Source organism: Embiotoca jacksoni, unplaced genomic scaffold (assembly GCF_022577435.1).
Source record: "Embiotoca jacksoni isolate LCO1_2020_lvr unplaced genomic scaffold, fEmbJac1.0.p SCAF_16, whole genome shotgun sequence".
NCBI classification, from domain to species: Eukaryota; Metazoa; Chordata; class Actinopteri; family Embiotocidae; genus Embiotoca; species Embiotoca jacksoni.
This window is the reverse complement of record NW_027185296.1, coordinates 14,671,874-14,694,165: the sequence shown is the minus strand read 5'-3', so window position 1 is coordinate 14,694,165 and position 22,292 is coordinate 14,671,874. Positions and strand designations below refer to the sequence as shown.

Below are 22,292 nucleotides of genomic sequence, written 5' to 3'. Positions count from 1 at the left end.
CTGCAGTGATCAATAAGAGGTCACAGCATTAAAGTGACGTCTCCCCTGTGTAGCTGTCTGTCTCCAGTGATTCAACATTAGACTTTATAGCTCTTTCATCTGAACACATCAGAATCTCACCTTCAGTAAAATACCTGCCAGTTAGCGGGTTTCACCCAATTATCAGTTTTTCTGACTGGATTTGCTTTCTTGAAAGAATCATCTGATTCTGTTGGTTCAGAAGTGAATTTAAAATAGCTTCAAGTCTGGGGGGATTGTGGAAGTTATAAACCAAGTCAACATGAAATGAGTAGGATGTACAGAAAAGAACTAAGGACTACTCATGAACTCCTTTCAAAGAGGAATGTAGATCAAAAACAGGCTTCAAACTCCGCCACCAAGACCTTCCAAGACCTTCCAAGACGCTCCAAGACGTTCCAAGACGCTCCAAGACGTTCCAAGACGCTCCAAGACGCTCCAAGACGCTCCCCAGGGCCTGCAAGACGCTCCAAGAGCCTCCAAGACGCTCCCAGAGTGTCCAAGACACTTCAATTGAATTGAATTGAATTGAATTGTATTTGATTTATATAGCACCAAATCACAACACCGGTTATTTCATGGCACTTAACACATTAAAGTCCTTACAGCAAGACTTTACAATATTATACAGAGAAACCAACAATTCAACAATTCCCACATAAGCTAGGAGGGAAAAACTCCTCTTTAAGGGAGAAAAACCTCCAACAGAGGGAAGAAAAACTCCTTTTAACAGGAAGAAACCTCCGACAGAACCAGGATCAGAGGTGGAGAACATCTGTTAACAGAACCAGACTCAGGGGTGGGCGGAGCATCTGTTAATAGAACCAGGATCAGAGGTGGGCGGAGCATCTGTTAACAGAACCAGGATCAGAGGTGGGCGGAGCATCTGTTAATAGAACCAGGATCAGAGGTGGGCGGAGCATCTGTTAATAGAACCAGGAGCAGAGGTGGGCGGAGCATCTGTTAACAGAACCAGGATCAGAGGTGGGCGGAGCATCTGTTAACAGAACCAGGATCAGAGGTGGGCGGCCATCTGCCTCGACCAGTTGGGGTGAGAGGAGAGCAGAGAGAGAAAAGGACAGCATAGAGATACAAGAGAAGAACTGTTGGTGGAGACGACAAGCGCAGAGCAGAGACATGCAGCTCCATGACGGGACATCTGGAAAAGAAAGAACAGAAACTACACGAGTGAAGGAACTGAATGGAGACAACAGATAATAAGAAGAAACTATGGGAGAGAAAAAGATGGTGAGGTATGAGTCAGTTAAAGAGTAGGAGGAAAGAAAAGAAGATCAGCATGTAACGAGGTCCTCCAGCAGCCTCGGCCTATAACAGCATAACTAAGGGTTGTTCAGGTCTACCTGAGCCAGCTCTAACTATAGGCTTTATCAAGAAGGAACGTTTTGAGTCTAATCTTAAAGCTAGAGAGGGTTTCTGCCCCTCGAACACAAACTGGTAGCTGGTTCCACAGGGGAGGAGCCTGAACACTGAAGCTCCGCCTCCCATTCTACTTCTGGAAACTCTAGGAACCACAAGTAGACCAGCGTACTGAGAGAGAAGTGCTCTGCTAGGATTATATGGTTCTATAAGATCTCTAAGATATGATGGAGCCTGGTCATGTAGAGCTTTGTAAGTCATCAAGAGAATTTTAAATTATATTCTTGATTTAACAGGAAGCCAGTGAAGAGAAGCTAAAACTGGAGAAATATGATCTCTCTTGCTAAATCCCATCAGTACTCTTGCTGCAGCATTTTGGATCAGCTGCAGGTTTTTAATGAGTAATTTGGACATCCTAACAACAAGGAATTACAATAATCTAGTCGAGAAGTAACAAACACATGAATGAGTTTTTCTGCGTCACACTGAGGAAGGATTTTCCTGATTTTATTAATATTACGTAGATGAAAGAAGGCAGTTCTGGAGATTTGCTTTATACGGTGTCTAAAGGACAAATCCTCATCAAAGATGACTCCAAGGTTCCTCCCAGTTTTGCTGGAGGCCAAGACAACGTCATCTAGAGTAACTAAGTGATTACAGAAAGAGTTTCTGAGGTGTTTAGGACCAAGTACAAGAACTTCTGTTTTGTCTGAATTTAGAAGCAGGAAGTTTTTGGTCATCCAGGCCTTTATGTCTTTTAGACAGGCTTCAAGTTTTACTAACTGATTAGTTTCATCTGGTTTTATAGAAAGATATAGCTGAGTGTCATCTTCATAACAATGGAAGTTGATGCAGTGCTTCCTGATGACATCTAATGGAAGCATGTACAAAGTAAAAAGTATTGGACCTAACACTGAGCCTTGTGGAACTCCATAACTAACTCTTGTTTGTCTGGAAGACTCATTGTTGACATGGACAAACTGGAATCTATCTGATAAGTAGGATTTGAACCAGTCTAATGCAGTTCCTTTAATCCTCGTAACATCTCCTAATCTCTGTAATAAGATCGTATGATCAATCGTATCAAAAGCAGCACTGAGGTCCAGAAGAACAAGTACAGAGACCAGTCCATTATCTGAGGCTAATAAAAGGTCGTTAGTAACTTTCACCAGAGCTGTTTCTGTGCTATGATGAACTCTAAAGACTGAACATCTTCAAATAGATCATTCCTTTCGAAATGATCACAAAGTTGATTTGAAACAACTTTTTCAAGGATTTTAGAAATAAACATCAGGTTGCAAATTGGTCTGTAGTTTCCTAAAACAGCTGATTAAGAGTCGGCTTTTGAAGTAAAGGTTTAATTACAGCCACTTTAAAAGCCTGCGGTACATAGCCGGTTACAATAGATAGGTTGATCTGATCTAATATGGAAGTATTAATTAAAGGGAAGACTTCCTTAACAAGTTTAGTTGGGATGAGATCTAACAGACAGCTAGAGGATCCAGATGAAGAAATAATTCTACTTAACTCAGAGAGCTCAACAGGAGAGAAATGTTCCAAGTTTACATCTGGTCCTACAGTTGCTTTCAGGGCTGCTGTTGCTTAGCAACACATCAGTGATGGTATCAGGAAGGGTCGGCCCGATTCTCTCCCTGATAGTAAGAATTTTATTAGTAAAGAAGTTAATGAAGTCATTACTGCTGAGAGCTGAAGGAATAGAGGACTCAACAGAACTGGGACTCTTTGTCAGCCTTCTACAGTGCTGAAAAGAAACCTGGGGTTGTTCTTGTTGTCCTCTATTAATGATGAATAATATAAAGTTCTGGCCTTACCAAGAGCTTTCTTATATAATATTAGACTCTCCTTCCAGGCAGGTGAAATTCTTCTAAATTAGTGGAACTCCATTTCCTTTCCATCTTTCTAGTCGCTGCCTAGCAGAGCGTAGTTCTGAGTTGTACCACGGAGACAACTTCCTCTGGTTCATGACTCTCTTCTTCAGAGGGGCGACATCATCTAGAGTTGTAGCAGAGATACTGCAGTGTTTTCTACCAGATGATCCACTTGTGTGGGACTAAGATCAACGTAGATGTCTTCCACTGCTTTAACACACGGCATCGAAGAGGATAAACATGTAACTGCTTCCTTAAACTTGGCCACGACATCATCTGACAGACATCTACTGTAGTGGGATTTATTCCCACATGCTGTGTAGTCCATTATTGGAACTTCAGATGTTAATAAGAAGTGGTCCGACAAAACAGGGTTTTAAGGAAATACAATAAAATTGTCAGTTTCCATGCCATACGACATAACCAGATGGAGGGTGTGGTTACCACGGCGACGGGGTTTATTTACATCCTGATAAAAGCCTATAGAATCTAATAATGAGCTGAAAGTAGAACTGAGGCTGTCGTTGTCCACGTCAACATGAATATTAAAGTCTCCCACTATCATCACTTTATCTGAACTCAGCACTAAATCTGATAAAAAAAAAGTCAGAATTCAGTTAGAAACTCTGAATAAGGACCAGGTGGGAGATAAACAACAACAATACAATCCGTTTCTCTGCTTTCCAGTTTGGGTGAGAGACAAAGAATCAGACTCTCAAATTAATTATAACTAAGTTTAGGCTTTGGATTAATTGATAAACTTGAGTGGAAGATTGCTGCCACTCCTCCTCCTCCTTCTCCTCCTGAATCTCTAGGAATATGATAATTAATATGACCGGGAGGAGTTGCTTCATTAATACTAACATATTCTTCCTGTTGCAGCCAGGTCTCTGTGAGACAGAGTAAATCAATCTGATGATCAGTTATCAAGTCATTTACTAACAGAGATTTAGACCAGAGAGATCTCATATTTAATAGTCCGCTTTTAATTGTCAGATTTTTTTGATCCATTAATTTGGTAGGATCCATTTTTATTACATTTTTATTGACAGATCTTTTCTTGAGTTGTTTAAATATCGGTGGTCTGGGTACAGACACAACCTCTACAGGAAGTTGAAGGTTTTGGGTGAGTGACAGCTCTAAAGAAGCTGCAGAGGAGCTGTAAGACTGCAGCTCTACGTCCTGACCTCAACCCTGGATGTCAGGTTTTAGGGCTGTTAAGAGACACAGCCATGTTTCTAGAAAGAAGAGCTGCACCATCCAAAGTAGGATGGATGCCGTCTCTCCGGATCAGACCAGGTTTCCCCCAGAAAGTATTCCAGTTGTTAATGAAGCCCACGTTGTTAGCGGGACATCACCTCGACAACCAGCGGTGAAGTGAAGACGTACGGCTGAACATATCATCACTGGTCCAGTTAGGAAGGGGTCCAGAGAAAACTACGCTCCAAGATCCTCCACGACGGTCCCGGAGCATCCAAGAAACTTCAAAACACTCCAAAAGCCTCAAAGACACTTCAAGACACTCCCAGAGGCTCCAGGACACTCCCAGAGGCTCCAAGACACTCCCAGAGGCTCCAGGACACTCCCAGAGGCTCCAAGACACTCCCAGAGGCTCCAAGACCATCCAAGAGCCTGCGAGACGTTCCAAGACACTCCCAGAGGCTCCAGGACACTCCCAGAGGCTCCAAGACACTCCCAGAGGCTCCAGGACACTCCCAGAGGCTCCAAGACCATCCAAGAGCCTGCGAGACGTTCCAAGACACTCCCAGAGCCTCCAATGTGCTTCCAGCGCCTCCAAGAGCCTCCACACATTTTCACACAAATGACCCACAAATAAATGAAGTTACTACGTTTCTATATCTTCTGTTGATAAAGACACATCAGAGTAAATAAAGATCTGAAATAGTCAGGTACATGTTTAAGTGCATTTAATATGGAGATAAAAGAGACAAATGACATAAAAGTGGAAAAAAACATAAATAAAGAAAAAACAAACAGGTATTGACGAAGAATAAATATGTAGAGCTGCAGCATCCCTTCTCAAACACACACACACACACACACACACACACACACACACACACACACACACGCACGCTCAGCATATGGCCTTTAAAACGTGGACGGGGAACAGGAGTTTTTATTCTTCACCAGCAAATCTCTAAGATGCTAAAATAGAAGCTTTATAAAAGCTGGAAACTATCAGAGGTTTTACATTGAGAAGGTCGGTTATTTAAAATAAGTCTTATAATTATATCAAGTCTATCCCACTTCAATAAATCTATATCAAATGTCAGTTAATATCGAGAATGCTCGCAAGTTAATTAAAAGAACCATAACAAGGGAACTTCTACTAGAACTTAAAACACAAAGAGCTGAACAACATTCATCTGGTAAACAGAAAAACCTGAAAATTAAATGTTCATTTACTTCAGAAAAGCACAGAAACCAAACCAGCTTCAAAGACAGGATCCAGTTCCATTCAAACTAGACGTCTACGAACATGTGGTGCACTTCGTTAGAGGCAGTGTCAGTACTTCACTGAATGATGGCAGCCAATCAATGTTTAGGGATGTTACTGGTAAGAACATAAAGGTATGATCAGCTGATTTAAGACAAACATAAACAAAAACAGAGCGTCCTTCATTTTTTCAAAGGTATAAACATTGACAGAACCAGAGGAAGTCACACGGTACCGTACCGATCCAGTCAGCCCGGGTCAGACAGCAGTCAGCCCAGTGCATGTAGTTAAAGACACTGAATGATCTGGAAGATTAACAATGTTCTCAGCAAGTTTCAGCTGAACGTCGGAGTTTTGAAGATGAACAACAGTTGCTTTACTGTTCTCAAGCGTTTCTGTTGGGAAGCAGCTGGACCGATCAGGAACCTGCCACATGTCAGGATGTCCCGGACCCATCCGGAACCTGCCACATGTCAGGATGTCCCGGACCCATCCGGAACCTGCCACATGTCAGGATGTCCCGGACCCATCCGGAACATGCCACATGTCAGGATGTCCTGGTGGAAAGTCTCGAGTAATGACAGATACCAGTTCACCATGCTTCACCCACAGAGAGCCGTCCGGTCCTGGTGTTAGTGTCAGTCAAGGTAAAGGAGGGGAAAAGAGGAGATGCCCTCTCAGAAGAGGTGGGTGGTGGAGCGACTGAACGTGTGGTACTTCCTCTCAAACATGGAGGGCAGGTGGACCATGGAGGGGGAGTTACGAGCCTGTACACAGAAGAACAAATAAGAACATGATAAATATGTACGGACAGTTGGAAATAAAAATCTAATGTCAATACAAATTGTGCTGTTAAAGGATTAATGAGTTTATTAAAAGTATTAATGTATATTGTATATTGCATATTGGTTTTAGTAACATTATTTCCTGAGATATATGAACACTGGCTCATAAGAGCAAAGTTGAATTTGGCATGTTACTTTTTGACTTTGGACTAAAACACCAGTAATGTTTTACGTTAATGTTTTTGTCTGTGCTGCACAAGCTGGAGAACAGACAGGAGCATTTCTTGTTTGAACCAATCATCAACCATCAATGATGTCATCGTTGGTTTTACTGCGCCACAGGCCTGTCAATCAAACAGACACGCCCCCAAAACCAGGTCTTCTTGAATCTTCTTTTCTAATGAATGAGGGATTATTTTCAGATGGACCTCCAGAAAACTAATAAGAAGGAGTGACTTTAGCTAACAACACCGAGATAACTGATGGACACATTTTATTCACTTTGGATTTGATGAGAGAAGTTGAATGGGAGTCTATGGAGCCGGAGGCTTTTTGGAGACGACCTCTAGTGGCACTCGCTGGTATTGCAGCTGAAGACACTTCTGGATCAGAACCATTTTACAGACCCTGAAGTTATGAACACGTTTATTTGCAGTCTGTGGAATAAACGTACTGAAGGACAGAGTACCAAGTGCAAAATGCCGAAGTGTGGTTCATTGTGAAATGGTTTCATAATTTCCAAACAAACAACACTTCCGTCATGTCAGACTTGTTGATCATGAACACCTGTCAGTCAGGTAGAACAGTGGTCATACAGCTGGCAACTGTTTGATGGAGGTCAATATGGGAAATAATGAGTCCAGTAAGCATTACAGGTGTTTAAAATGGAGGACAGGAACAGGTGACAGTCAACCTGACCTATGTTGACATTAATTTTAGCGAGCAGTTTTTGTGTAAACGAGCCAAAACACACAATCAGCACTGCTTCAAAATTAAAGGCATATGCCTTGATATTATGATTTGTATTCTTAATATTTTTTTCTTCTGCATTGAAGTTCTTTCTAAAAAAAAAACCACCTGCTTGATCAAAGCAGATATAGCTAAAAGCTAACTTTACTCACTGAACAGCTGTTCATTTGAATGGTCAGGGATTAAACTATTATCTCAAATGAACCCTTGATAATGTTCAGGATCTACCTGTACTCAACAGTGATGTCATTAACACCTGAAATAAGTCAAATCTACAGTTTGTGGCAGCGTGACTTTAATGGGACTACTTTCAGGATGATGTCACTACCTTCAGTTTTAAACTCGTATCCTGGTCATTAGAGGGGCTAAACATTCACTCTATATACGCTTTTTTCAGGACAGTCGGGACTATCCAGACTTTTCATCATTTGATTTGATAACACTTGGAGATTTTTTTAAATTAGCCTTTATATCAATTATGAAATTGTTGGTTTCACATGTATCACACCAGAAAATATTTATATTTTTTTATAGTTGTGTAGAGATTATATACAATCTGATAATATCAGAACACAACGTTAACTTTCATTATCTTCGGAGCGCTTCGGCGCGCGCGCGCACACACACACACACACACACACACACACACACACACACACACACACACACACACACACACACACACACACACACACACACACACACACACACGAGGCACCAACACCTTTGGAAAGCTGGAGTCGTGTTTCAGAGAATATGAATTTGATGAAGACTCATCACATGAGGAGGGAGTTTAACACCGTCGAAGAGTTCATGTTCTCCCTTTAGGGAATGCAGGCCTCCACCTAAAGGGACTCTTTCATTTCATCTCTGTCCAGCTTCATCACACACACTTCTGTAAACAGAGATCCCCACATTACAGCCCAGTGACCCCCCCTCCCCCACCACCACCACCAGTCAGTAACCATGGTTATTCTGAGGAAGTCCCAATCAAGCCTTCAAATCTCTGCCCATCACACATCTGCCAATCTGGAAGCTTATGTTCCCCCTGTGGACCTGGAGCTGGGGAGCTGGTCCTGGCTCTGGTTCTGATCCATCAGTGTTGTAGGGTCAGAGTTTCTGAGGAGTTGATTGGGGACTAGAAATGCACCGGTGCTATTTGGATGTTAGAAGGCAGATGTAGAGCACACAGCAGGCGGTGAGGATGAATCTGAATTAAAAAGATGATCGGTGCACCCCGAGTGTAAAACGAGACAGTAACGTTTGCTCACATCAGACTCCGGACCGAGCTCAGCGCTGCTCTACAGCAGAGTCTCTCTGCGAGGACTGGTCAGAGCAGCCTTGCGTGGGTCCGAGGCACCTCGGGGGTCCCCGCACGCCCCAGAAAAGGTCGAGCCTTTGGCATTAACGGGCTGAGCAGCTGAAGACTTCGGCTTGAATCCTACCGAGGGCAGAGGTCTGGCCACATGCTGGCCCGCTTTGTGCTGGGGTTTTCTGTAGCTGAGCTGAGTGGAGCGGCCAGCTGGGATGGAGGGGCGGAGGGTTAAAGAGGTGGGCTGCTGGGACACGGGGAGGTTTAAATGAGGCTGTGCTGGGTGGCTCCATAACGGAGCGTGGAGCATGGACTTTGATTCTCGGGTGCCGGAGCAATAGTTGAGGTTTTGTCTGAACTCGGGGGTGGGGGCGGGGCTCTGGCCAGGGGTGTGGGGGGGGAGTGCAGGGGCCACGCGTACAGACGGGGACCCTGGTTCTGACAGGAGGTTGGTCCAGAGAGTTAGAGCGCTGCACCACTGCACTGCTTTTAGCAGAATCAGTGAAACTGAAGGTCGAGGCAGAGCGAGACATCTGGAGCACATGACAGAGGGGAGACACACGGAGCAGCCATTTACATGTGATGAAGATGATGAAGAAAATAAACATGCTGACAACAATACAGGAAGAGAGGAAACCACCAGAAGATAGATAGACCAGTAATAGAGTTCATAGTATAGTGCATATTACAGTAAATATACTTTTACCTCTGTTGAGGCCTGCTGTAGGTCATTTATTCATCAGCAGATGACCCCTCACCCTCTCATGTAAACTCTACTGCATCACTGACTCTGACTTTCCACTCCAACACTAACCAACCCAGATCAACTTCTAAACCTCTTCATCAGGGTTCTCCAACCTTTGACCTCTGTGAAATTCAAAGTGTCCAACAGCTCCTCATGTTTAGAAACACACAGCGCTCCTCCAAACCAGCAGAGAAAGATGAGAGAGTCAAATAAAGTGTTCTAATATAAGATTTATCCATTAAAATCCAGTATTTGTCCTTCGATCTGGACTCCCTGCCCCTCCTGAAAGAATCATTTTAGGTCTAAACCTTGTATATGGCTGAACCATGTGTGAAACTGGAGGGCTTTTAATCTGTGTAATTTTGACCTTTCACGCTCTCTGTGACAGACACTCTTTATAGCGCCGCCCCCTCTGTTACAGTCCAGCTGAAAATATTGTATTTATGTTACTGACCTAATTTCTGAGCACCATTTTTTTAATGGCAACTGTGTGTCTCACTGTGGGCGGAGCTCCACATCTGCTGTGTTTCTGTCCTCTGATCTCTGTGTGTCTCACTGTGGGCGGAGCTCCACCTCTGCTGTGTTTCTGTCCTGATATCTGTGTCTCACTGTGGGCGGAGCTCCACCTCTGCTGTGTTTCTGTCCTCTGATCTCTGTGTGTCTCACTGTGGGCGGAGCTCCACCTCTGCTGTGTTTCTGTCCTCTGATCTCTGTGTGTCTCACTGTGGGCGGAGCTCCACCTCTGCTGCACTGACACAGAGCAGACACAGGTGGAGGGAGGAGGGAGATTGTCTAAACGTTAATCCCTCACATTGATAATGTCGTTCTCTCAAACAGGTTAAATAATAAATGAGTAAAAATGGTGAAATGGAAACATACCTGGCTGCATATACCGATACCTATCAATATATTTAGGCTGCCTGCTAAGGTAAGTCTGTGTGTTGAAAGCACTGCATACAGTGGGGCAAAAAAGTATTTAGTCAGCCACCAATTGTGCAAGTTCTCCCACTTAAAAAGATGAGAGACGCCTGTAATTTTCATCATAGGTACACTTCAACTATGAGAGACAGAATGGGGGGAAAGAATCCAGGAAATCACATTGTAGGATTTTTAATGAATTAATTGGTAAATTCCTCGGTAAAATAAGTATTTGGTCACCTACAAACAAGCAAGATTTCTGGCTCTCAGACCTGTAACTTCTTCTTTAAGAGGCTCCTCTGTCCTCCACTCGTTACCTGTATTAATGGCACCTGTTTGAACTTATCAGTATAAAAGACACCTGTCCACAACCTCAAACAGTCACACTCCAAACTCCACTATGGCCAAGACCAAAGAGCTGTCAAAGGACACCAGAAACAAAATTGTAGACCTGCACCAGGCTGGGAAGACTGAATCTGCAATAGGTAAGCAGCTTGGTGTGAAGAAATCAACTGTGGGAGCAATTATTAGAAAATGGAAGACATACAAGACCACTGATAATCTCCCTCGATCTGGGGCTCCACGCAAGATCTCACCCCGTGGGGCCAAAATGATCACAAGAACGGTGAACAAAAATCCCAGAACCACACGGGGGGACCTAGTGAATAACCTGCAGAGAGCTGGGACCAAAGTAACAAAGGCTACCATCAGTAACACACTACGCCGCCAGGGACTCAAATCCTGCAGTGCCAGACGTGTCCCCCTGCTTAAGCCAGTACATGTCCAGGCCCGCCTGAAGTTTGCTAGAGAGCATTTGGATGATCCAGAAGAGGATTGGGGGAATGTCATATGGTCAGATGAAACCAAAATAGAACTTTTTGGTAAAAACTCAACTCGTCGTGTTTGGAGGAGAAAGAATGCCGAGTTGCATCCAAAGAACACCGTACCTACTGTGAAGCATGGGGGTGGAAACATCATGCTTTGGGGCTGTTTTTCTGCAAGGGGACCAGGACGACTCATCCGTGTAAAGGAAAGAATGAATGGGGCCATGTATCGTGAGATTTTGAGTGAAAACCTCCTTCCATCAGCAAGGGCATTGAAGATGAAACGTGGCTGGGTCTTTCAGCATGACAATGATCCCAAACACACCGCCGGGCAACGAAGGAGTGGCTTCGTAAGAAGCATTTCAAGGTCCTGGAGTGGCCGAGCCAGTCTCCAGATCTCAACCCCATAGAAAATCTGTGGAGGGAGCTGAAAGTCCGTGTTGCCCAGCGACAGCCCCAAAACATCACTGCTCTAGAGGAGGTCTGCATGGAGGAATGGGCCAAAATACCAGCAACAGGGTATGAAAAGCTTGTGAAGACTTACAGAAAACATTTGACCTCTGTCATTGCCAACAAAGGGTATATAACAAAGTATTGAGATGAACTTTTGTTATTGACCAAATACTTATTTTCCACCATAATTTGCAAATATATTCTTTAAAAATCAGACAATGTGATTTTCAGGACATTTTTTTTCTCATTTTGTCTCATAGTTTAGGTATACCTATGATGAAAATTACAGGCGTCTCTCATCTTTTTAAGTGGGAGAACTTGCACAATTGGTGGCTGACTAAATACTTTTTTGCCCCAGTTTGAACCTTCTGTGAGACTCAAACCAGGTGTTGAGCTACAGGTTGGAGACCCCTGGTCTACACAATCATATTTAGCTTCATATGTCTGTATCCATCCAAAGCCTCCATTAGATCCAACTGGTGGGTTCTCACTTTAAAACAAATCAGCATGTAGCTGACTTCATCCGAGTTACCTTTCTGGAAAACAAACAAACTTCAGACAGTCGTCACCATAGCCAGAAAAAGAAAATGAGAAGGCTGCTTGTCTCTGCCCGAATTCAATCTGTACATCGTTTTACAAAACAATCAGAAAGGACAGAAAATCAAGAGAGACAGAAATAAAGAGTCCATCCCTCTTTGTACAGCTCCTTCTGTTGAAATGACTTGTCTGTATTAAAGGAACAAAAGGATCCTCTACAATAAAAAAAAAAAAAAAAATACTTCAAACTGCTTCTACTGTCAAGAAGAAATGGTTCCAAACCTTTAACGTACACATTAAAGGACACTTTAGTTCATTATAAATGATTTCATCTTAGAGACTTTGTTTAATATCAGCATGTGAACTAAACTATTCATGGATTCTGACACCTGATAATGATTAACAGTTAATATATCACTGCCAATTAGGCACATTTAGTGACTTAATCACATTCTAGTTAAATTAAAGGCCACGACGTGATGTGGATGTTCTTGGACAAAAACATTTGATTGTTCTCCGGTGATCAAATGATTACATGCATCTCAAAATGGACCGGTGTATGTGTGCAACTATATTCAACAGCTACTTGTACACACAGTTGTGTCTATGTGGATGCACAGTATGAACTGTTCTTAGCAGTGAGCCAACACTACATTAAATTTGGAATGGACATCAATCTAATGCGTGTCCTCTTTTACAATCATATTTGTATGTGTATGCATGTTTTATAAATATCATAGAATAATAGAATAAAACCAAGAACGTTAAGGTTGTATAATATGAAGATATCTCACGTTTGCTTTTTCATTTTACTAAATCTGTAATTCTTTATCAAATGAGTGAAAATGGTGTGAATAATGTGAGTTTGGTTTTTCATCAATGTTTAATGACAAAACATTGTTATAAAATGAACCATTGAAACACTGGCTAGGACACAAAAAGTGGAGGAAAGTTATTAAGTAAAGAGGCTCTTTTCCTGCTTTTTAATCAAGTCAGAATAAAAGAAACGGACAGACTGAACACTGGATTGTGGATAGAGATGAACTGAGGAAGACAGAGATGGACAGAATAGGAACAGGTGGACAGATGGACGGTCAGAGGGACAGACAGGATCGTAGCTCTGCTTGTACACACATATACACAAACCCAGAGAGAGGATTCATTATTATGACAATAATTCATGCTCAAAGAAAATACCATAAAACACCAACTACTATATTTGTTGGTTCCTGAGAAATATTAAATAAAAGGAATGAATGATACTTAAAGTTAATCTCGGCTGGTTTATCCTCTCAGTAACTGACCAACAGACAGACAGACACGACAACAGAAAGACTCACAGCCAACGTGGAGCTGCTGCCGATGCGCTGCTCAGAGCTCAGCTTCTTCTCCTCTGGAGTCCCGGAGGCCATGAAGGCCCTCTGGATCACACGCTTCGGAGTCTTGGTGAAAGAAAACGCCCTCGTCACCTGGCACGCACGCGCACACACACACACACACACACACACACACACACACACACACACACACACACACAACGGACAACATGCACAACATCCACAACACACAAAATACACACACACACACACCCAGGAAATAGTAGTTATTGATTGACATAGCAAATGGTGTGTTTTACATCGTACATGATGGATTTCCAGCAGCTTCTTTATGACGAGACCTTTCAGTAGAGTTCTGCTTGTCTGTGAACACTTCACAATGTTTTAATCATATATATCATAAATATGACATATAATAAAACTAGGATGCTTGGTCCTGTGTTTATAAAGGAAATGATCCAACATAGCATATCTGTGAATGTGGGATATAAGTAAACCTCTGCTTTCAATATCTGGTATGAATCATGTGCAGCAATATGTGGATCTGCACGTTTCCAGTTACTGTGGATGTTCCTGCACAGAATGAAGAATGAAGAACAGCTGTTCACTGCAGGTCTTCCACAACATTTGTGTTGGATGAAGTCAGAGCCGGGACGAGGCCATCTGAGACCAGAGCGTTTGACTCTTTGAGCCCTTTTTGTTTAGATGACGTGTGATTTAAATGTGGTCGTCTTGCTGTGCCCAACATTCTCTGACATTCACAATTTATTGTTCCATCACTGAACAAGCTGTCCCATATGCAGCAAAGCAGGCCAGAACCATGATACTACCACCTCCATGCTCTGCAGATGAGATGAGGTTTTTATCTCTCGTTACCTTTACGTTTCTCATTAACGTCATGCTTCTCGTTACCTTTACGTTTCTCGTTAACGTCATGTTTCTCGTTAACGTCGCGTTTCTCGTTAACTTTACGCTTCTCGTTACCTTTACGTTTCTCGTTAACGTCATGTTTCTCGTTACCTTTACGCTTCTCGTTAACGTCATGTTTCTCGTTACCTTTACGCTTCTCGTTAACGTCATGTTTCTCGTTACCTTTACGCTTCTCGTTAACGTCATGTTTCTCGTTACCTTTACGTTTCTCGTTAACGTCACGCTTCTCGTTAACGTCATGCTTCACGTTACCTTTACGCTTCTCGTTAACGTCATGTTTCTCGTTACCTTTACGCTTCTCGTTACCTTTACGCTTCTCGTTAACGTCATGTTTCTCGTTACCTTTACGCTTCTCGTTAACGTCATGTTTCTCGTTACCTTTACACTTCTCGTTAACGTCATGTTTCTCGTTACCTTTACGCTTCTCGTTAACGTCATGTTTCTCGTTACCTTTACGCTTCTCGTTAACGTCATGTTTCTCGTTACCTTTACGCTTCTCGTTAACGTCATGTTTCTCGTTACCTTTACGTTTCTCGTTAACGTCACGCTTCTCGTTAACGTCATGTTTCTCGTTACCTTTACGCTTCTCGTTAACGTCATGTTTCTCGTTACCTTTACGCTTCTCGTTAACGTCATGTTTCTCGTTACCTTTACGCTTCTCGTTAACGTCATGTTTCTCGTTACCTTTACGCTTCTCGTTAACGTCATGTTTCTCGTTACCTTTACGCTTCTCGTTAACGTCATGTTTCTCGTTACCTTTACGCTTCTCGTTAACGTCATGCTTCACGCTACCTTTACGCTTCTCGTTAACTTTACGTTTCTCGTTAACTTTACGTTTCTCGTTACATTTACGCTTCTTGTTAACGCCGCACATAAAAAATGTGAGAGAATCTTTAGTAGTTTAGAAGTTACCCGTTGTTCCTTTGTGACTTTTTGAACTGTTACATGCCTTGCTCTTCAAAGATGGTTATTGGTCCACCTCTACTGATGAGGGTCTCTTAAATATCCTTCCAGTTAATGACCATCAACAACCGTTTCCATGAGGACCTCAGAAATCGGCTGTTGGTACAATGATAGACTTCCATAGACGCCTGTTGTAGGAGTCAGTGTTCTTTAAATAAAACAGCTCAGGTTCACATACTCACAGCAGTAATACTTGATCATGTCCCCCAATAAATAAGTATTAGTTTATCGTATTCTTTAGTTCTCTTTGTCTGCCATTATGTCTGATCATGTTTATTCAGAAACATCAAATATTTGAAAGGGTTTACAAACTTTAAGCACTATTGTAGATGTTAGAATATTTTTCTGTTAAATCTAATAAATGCATAAGAAAAAAAACTGTTTTTGTGTAATTTCACTAGTAACAGTCAGACAGACAGTATTATTAACACAGGCCATTTATTTTGCTCAACTTGTCCCAAAGATACCCATCCCACTGGTTAATGACTGTACAACTAAATCAAAAGGAATACGATTTCTTTGTGTATAAATTCATTAATGTTTCGGGTATAATTCACAGAAATGTGAGGGTGCACAACACCTGGACTACAACTTCTAAAATACAGTCAGCCTGAACTGGTCATATAAATAAAACAGGACATCTTCTTCTGCATTTACCTTCTTGGAGGTCTTCTTGATGGCTCTGGAGGCCTTGCTTAGGGTGCTGTCCATGTCCTTAGTGCTGACCTGCAGTGAGTCTGGTTCTGTACACTGAATCAGGTCCTCCTGTTAATAGGTGAAACATATTACAGCTTCAAACCCAGTATAATCAGTGTGAACTTGAAGTGTGCCGCTCTGTAATGAGCACACATCCATACATGATTCTTTATGTTTGTGAGATGGATGTGCAGCAGGATTCACAGACACTCTTTATTTCTCCTCGGCATGCGATGGGGCGTTTTAACAAGCAGCGCTGTGTCTCGTTGGTATTCACACTGCAGCGCTAACCCAGTGAAAGCCATTAGGAATGCAGCTGTGAGGAGGCAGACACACCAGAAGGCAACATCGCCCTCTGCTGCTGACTCTGATAAATACAGGAGTGTCACCTCCACATCTTCCACCGAGATCAATAATCATTAACCTTAATCAGCCCATGACAATTCAGTTTGACATCATTTCCTTAAACAACTAAATGACAAGGTTGCTAATATTCTATTTTACAGTGTCTCAAAGTAATAACCAAACTTGCATGAACTGCTTGTATATGTTAGGGGCACATTTACATCCAGTGACTCTTATTCACAACATGTATGTCGTCCATTCCACTGGCGCAGCCTCACTACACTGACAGTGCAAAGGAGTACGTTGTGCTGTGTATGTCCACTCTACACTGGAGGTCATTAGTTAAACAGTTTGTTCTTCTGCCAACGTGATTCAGCAGATTCAATATGAAACAGAATAATGGAAAGTGTCAGTTTTAATGTCAGTGGGTTGACATGAGTATTAAATGAACTGTGCTGAACACAGGCCTGGTGCTAGCCGTCATATGATATGATTCCGCATACACCCCTCATGTACATACACCCCTTTATCACACAATAATTAATAACACACAACTAACTCTCTGAAACAGAGCAAAACACAACAACTTTGTCACACTAATAACTGTGAATTAACAAACGGACACTGACAGACGGCATGCTGGGTAAATCAATATGTTAATAGCTGTGAGAGGTTCCGATGCGACAGAACATTTAAGGAGAAAGATGGAGAATGAAGATGCACAACAACAACGTGTCCAAGAGATCTGCTCAGTCTTCTGTTTTTAAAAATCTGTCACAGACCAAAATATAGATATATTGTAAAGTTGGTGGAGCTGCTGTTGTTGCTGGTGGTGTAACACCATGACTTTACTCCATCACCACAGCAGGAAACATGTCATACCAACTGAATACTGAGTATGTTGGATCACGGTGATCGATTTGAGGGGGCCAAGTGACCGCATCAGTCAAACCAAAAAAATCACACATTGTATGAAGAAGCATCTTCTGGAGACACTACATATGACATAGAAAACAAGAAGTGGACTAACATTACAAATGCAATAACAATCCCCCTCTGCATGGACTAAGGAAGTCAAGGAAGACGTGTTCAGAGAAATGATGAAAACCCTGGATTTATGGTAAGTCATGTGTACAAAGGCACAGTACATAGTAACTGAAGACATAAGCTGTTTATGCCATGAGGGAAGTCAGCGCTTCAATCAGGTGTGGTGCAACGAGAAAGGCTGGACAGACACGTCTGACATGGTCCGAAATGTCTGCAATTTACAAGCCATTTTGTTGTTCGTGTAAAAAATGGATTTCTAGACATCCACAAGACGCGCTCTCCTCAGTGAACAAGGCTGTTCGATAATGTTTCCCTGGTAAATTAACAGCTGCCCGGGTCAATTGTCGGCCACCAGCACAAGTAAATCCTCAACCTATGGGAAACACTGCGTTAGAATAGAGCGAAACAACTACCTTTTATATCTCCGAGATACATTTGTGAGGCTCATTACTATTGTCTTCGTTTGATGGCCTCGTTTTTACTCCTCATACCGACAGACAACTCCACCTCTATTTATATGGCAGCTCTAAATGAGCTCTGATGTATCAGAACTTCCGTCTGGGCTCCTGAGGCCTCCAAAGCTGCCAGTAGTAGAGATCCTAATGAAGGTCATGGGAGCAACATTGGACCAACTACTGATTGGAGATGAAACAAGTTTTATCTTCTAGTAATAAAAGCTGTTGAGGACAATAAAGCTTTCAGAGCTTCCTTCAAACTAGCCATTTCTTGTCGTGTGTGAGTGTGTCTTCTTACCGCATCAGCCCTGCAGATGGTGTTGGCAACATGGCGGCAAAGTGTTCGCAGCCAGGCGCTTTTAACCGTTTCCTCTCCAGCCAGTTGGAAGCTGAACAACAAGTTCTCCTGTTCAGTCGGAGGGCGAACCACCAAGGCGAATGCATTCACACACTCTGAAAGGAGGAAGTGAAACACAGTGAGGAGAACAGACTGATGGAGGAGAAGGTAGATATCACAAAGAGACAAAAATAAAGGAGGAAATCAGACAGTGAAGAGATTTAAATGAGGAGAATAAGATAGAAAAGGATGATCAAGGAAAGATGGAAGAAACAGCAGAAAGAAGCGATGGCCTCTCTGAGTCCATCAGTACGTATGTTCTTCGAAACCCGTTTAGTCAGCCATGTTGGGTTTGGGATAAGACTTCTACTGTTACCCTGTCCTCCAAAAACAATTGTGAGTCTGCGCTCTAGTCCAATTACTAATATTTAATTCAGTTTAAATACAGGGGTCCCACTTTAATTCAAATGTTAAACTCTCTGACTGTCAGTGACTAAAGAGCTGAATCTCCATGAGATATAATGAACAGAAAAACATGCTGCTGTTGTACTGAACAGACAAGAAACAGGCTGACACATGTTCATCTGTTTGATATTAAAATAAATTAAATCCATGTCTAAATACTGGTTTCAGAGGGAAATAATTTATCTAACAACAATGGTAATTAAGCTCACAGCCTCATAAACTACATTTTAATTTATGTCAGTGAGCACTAATGCTACCAAACACACACTGACAATAACTAGCTAACTAATGTTACAGCTACAGACATGAAAAATATTACATTTTGATAAATGGAAACTAACATTTAAACATGCAAACTAAATTCCCTGATATTCCTGGACTTGGACCAACAAATTCCCTGCCTGGGAAGGAGCTTCTAAAATTCTCTGATATTCCCGTACCTGTGGGAACCGTGTAAATATTACAATCATTTTCAGGTTTTTTTTCCAAAGAAACAACGGAGGAATGAATTTTTTCGGCACTTCCTGCTGCATCCTCCTGAACACATTGGAAAACAACTTTGGCCATTACCTAAGGTTCGTCATGGAGCTGTATTACAGGGTGTTCAACCATTGTGTGGCCTCTTCCACTGAAGTGCAGCAGTAGAGGGGATAATAAAATACCCTAAAATGAGCTGCAGCTGAGGCGGTTAGCTGTAACTGTCCAGTGTGTGCATGTTGTCATGGTTACCCTCCGTGTCCTGCAGGTCCAGCACTCTTCGGATCTGAGACAGCGGCATCAGTGCGATATGTTTGAGCGGAGGCGGCGGCCTTGTCTGTCCCAGCGGACTCTTAAACGTATTGATCACCTTGTGTCGCTTTCTTGCAATCTGGAGACACACACACACAAAGTGAGACGGCAACATCGGCGCTCAGTGACCAAAGTTAACTTCCAAGTTACATCCCTTGAGGTTTGGTGCACTTGGCTGTTTGTCGGTGAAGCTGCTATTGGTTACTTGGCAATAAATCAATAAGGCTTTCATTGAGGTAAAGAATGAAACTCATTAATGTCACATTAATTAGGAGCAGTGAAGAAGAGAGGAGGGAGGGAGATGGCAGAGGATTAAATACAATATTGCATCATCAGTCCATACAGTACTTCAGAGAATCAGAGGTCAAAATGTTGTATTATTTTACGGTGGCTTATCTGAACAAATTAAATGAAATAGGATTGTTTGTGGTAAAACTACAGAAATTAGACAAAATTTAAGTTTGGGAAACCACTTAGTAAAAAACCTTATTACTTAATACAGTAATAATCATGTCCTCTGGACTCCACAGGAGGACGGTGAGACGATTACAAAGCTGTTGTCTATGTTGAACTACACCTTTCCTACCCTACAGACTGGGGGAGGGGGGGAGGCTTTAAGCAGCTCCTTCAGCATCATCAGACGATAACAGATTCTCACCCTGTATAACTCTGATTAAATCTTTTAATTTATGTATTTCTTCTTGTATCTAAATGCACAATTTAATAATTTTACAATAGTGAGACCACTTCATGAGAATAAGGAGTGAACTGCTAACATGCTAACCAAGCAGAAAGTTTCTCTCCGTTCTCTTAGAGCTATGGTTTTTACTTTGTTCCAGTTTGTCTTCAGGATTGAAGCTGCTTCTATCAGTTCAAATGATTTAAAAACCTCCAGCTCTCTGTTCCCTTTCTGTTGGTATGTTGCAGCTCAAAGTCCCTTAAGCTAAAAGCAGATTATACGTTGGCAAATTTAATAAACGTGCCAGTTCTGCTTTAATTAGTTGATGTTGCTGCACATTTTCTCAGATTTGTACCAACATTTAGGAAGAAACCTAGAAAACAAACAGGTTTTTCAAGTGGAGTTTTAAGGAAAGGCTGAAGATGATCTGAGGTGAGGCTGAAATAAACCGTCAGACTAGACTGTGGGGACACGTAGAGGACGTGTACGTGGTTATTAGTGTTCATGCAGGTTCACCTCGAGGCAGTCGTTGAAGAGGAAGAGGGTGACGTGTTCTCCACGGTCACACGGCTGGTCTCCCAGAGAGATCGTTTCTACCCGGTGGACCAGGCTGCGGTGAGAGGACAGCAGGTTGGCCTGCAGAGAGACAAAGACGGTGATAGGACAGCAGGTTAGTCTGCAGAGACGAAGAGAGGACAGCAGGTCGGTCTGCAGAGAGACAGACGGGGAGACGAACAGAGGGCAGGTTAGAAGAGAGAAGAGGAGACAGTTCATGAGATAAACCATCTGGTCCTTTAGACGGTGTGGACCCTGGACAGACAGGCTGACAGACAACCTTTCACATTCACCTAGCTGTCTTTTCTATGTCTTGAGCTATCGTTGTCTTTCCTAAACACCAAAATCATTTCTATTCACCGTCTACTAACTAACTACTAAATAATGAATACAATAGGATCAAACACAGAACCGATTACTTACTGTACAATAGAAATATTGTCTGACAGCTAGCAGGTGTTTTAATGTAACATTGACGTACTTTCTAATAAATAAGAGACAAGAAGAGTTTAAGTTCTCACATCAGTGAAACAGACTGTGGGACAGTTTATCAATGCCTATCTAACATCTGTAGGAAACATCTGCATCACTGTCAGACATGGGTTGGTAAAATAAACATTGTACACATATGAAACTAATGATCTGTGGAACATTAGATTATTTACAGAAACAACCAGAGGAGCCTGAACATGTCAGAACTGGTTTTGTCCTGTGGAAGAACATGGATGTAAAGATCATAACTAATGTATGATCAAACTACAGACATGCAGGCATAGAGAGGCTCCAACTCACAGGACAACCGTCCACTTCATAGACAACATCGAAGATTTGCTTCTGGCCTTCAGTCTTCCTCTTGTCCTCGTTGATGTGACTGGAAGGTCGAGAACGGAAGAAGACCATGAAATTGTGGAACCATTAGTCAATCAATCAATTAGTCAATCAATCAATTAGTCAGCCAACCGAGAATAACCAACAATGATCGGAATAATCCATCAGCTCTATATTTTTCTCCATCTGTCAATCAATCAATCAGATCTGTTTGACCAAACCGTGTCCTCGTTTCATCTGATGGAACCGTTCATCACAAACATTTGTTTTTTGGACAAAAGCAATTTAAGCACATCTGTTTGGATAAAGTTCTAATGAACATTTTACATTATCTTCCAACATTGTATCTAACCGTATGGTACATCCATTACTGATGATGTCACCAAACGGGATTACTGCTATACAGTGGTGTGAAAAAGTGGTTGCCCCCTTCCTGATTTCCAAATTCTTTTTTTTTTTCCAAAAAAAATTGGAAATCAGGAGGGGGGGCAAACACTTTTTCACACCACTGTATCTTCTCCACTGTTATTAAAGGTATGGATTTGACTACACTTACAAGATGCGTTCTAAAGTTCAAC

General features: G+C 42.2%; 1 protein-coding gene across 1 annotated transcript in view; it reads right to left on the bottom strand.

Annotated features, from left to right (window-relative positions):
- Positions 1–5,195: 5,195 nt before the first annotated feature.
- The window catches only part of ect2 (epithelial cell transforming 2), a 39,969-nt gene continuing 22,872 nt past the window's right edge, over positions 5,196–22,292 (bottom strand). Inside the window, exons 19-25 of the mRNA XM_069151071.1 lie at positions 21,679–21,757; positions 20,848–20,967; positions 19,593–19,731; positions 18,360–18,514; positions 16,176–16,283; positions 13,629–13,757; positions 5,196–6,512 (exon numbers count right to left, since the gene is read on the bottom strand). Of these exons, the coding sequence (XP_069007172.1) occupies positions 6,423–6,512; positions 13,629–13,757; positions 16,176–16,283; positions 18,360–18,514; positions 19,593–19,731; positions 20,848–20,967; positions 21,679–21,757 (820 nt within the window). The 3' untranslated portion in view covers positions 5,196–6,422. The remainder of the gene's footprint in view (positions 6,513–13,628; positions 13,758–16,175; positions 16,284–18,359; positions 18,515–19,592; positions 19,732–20,847; positions 20,968–21,678; positions 21,758–22,292) is intronic.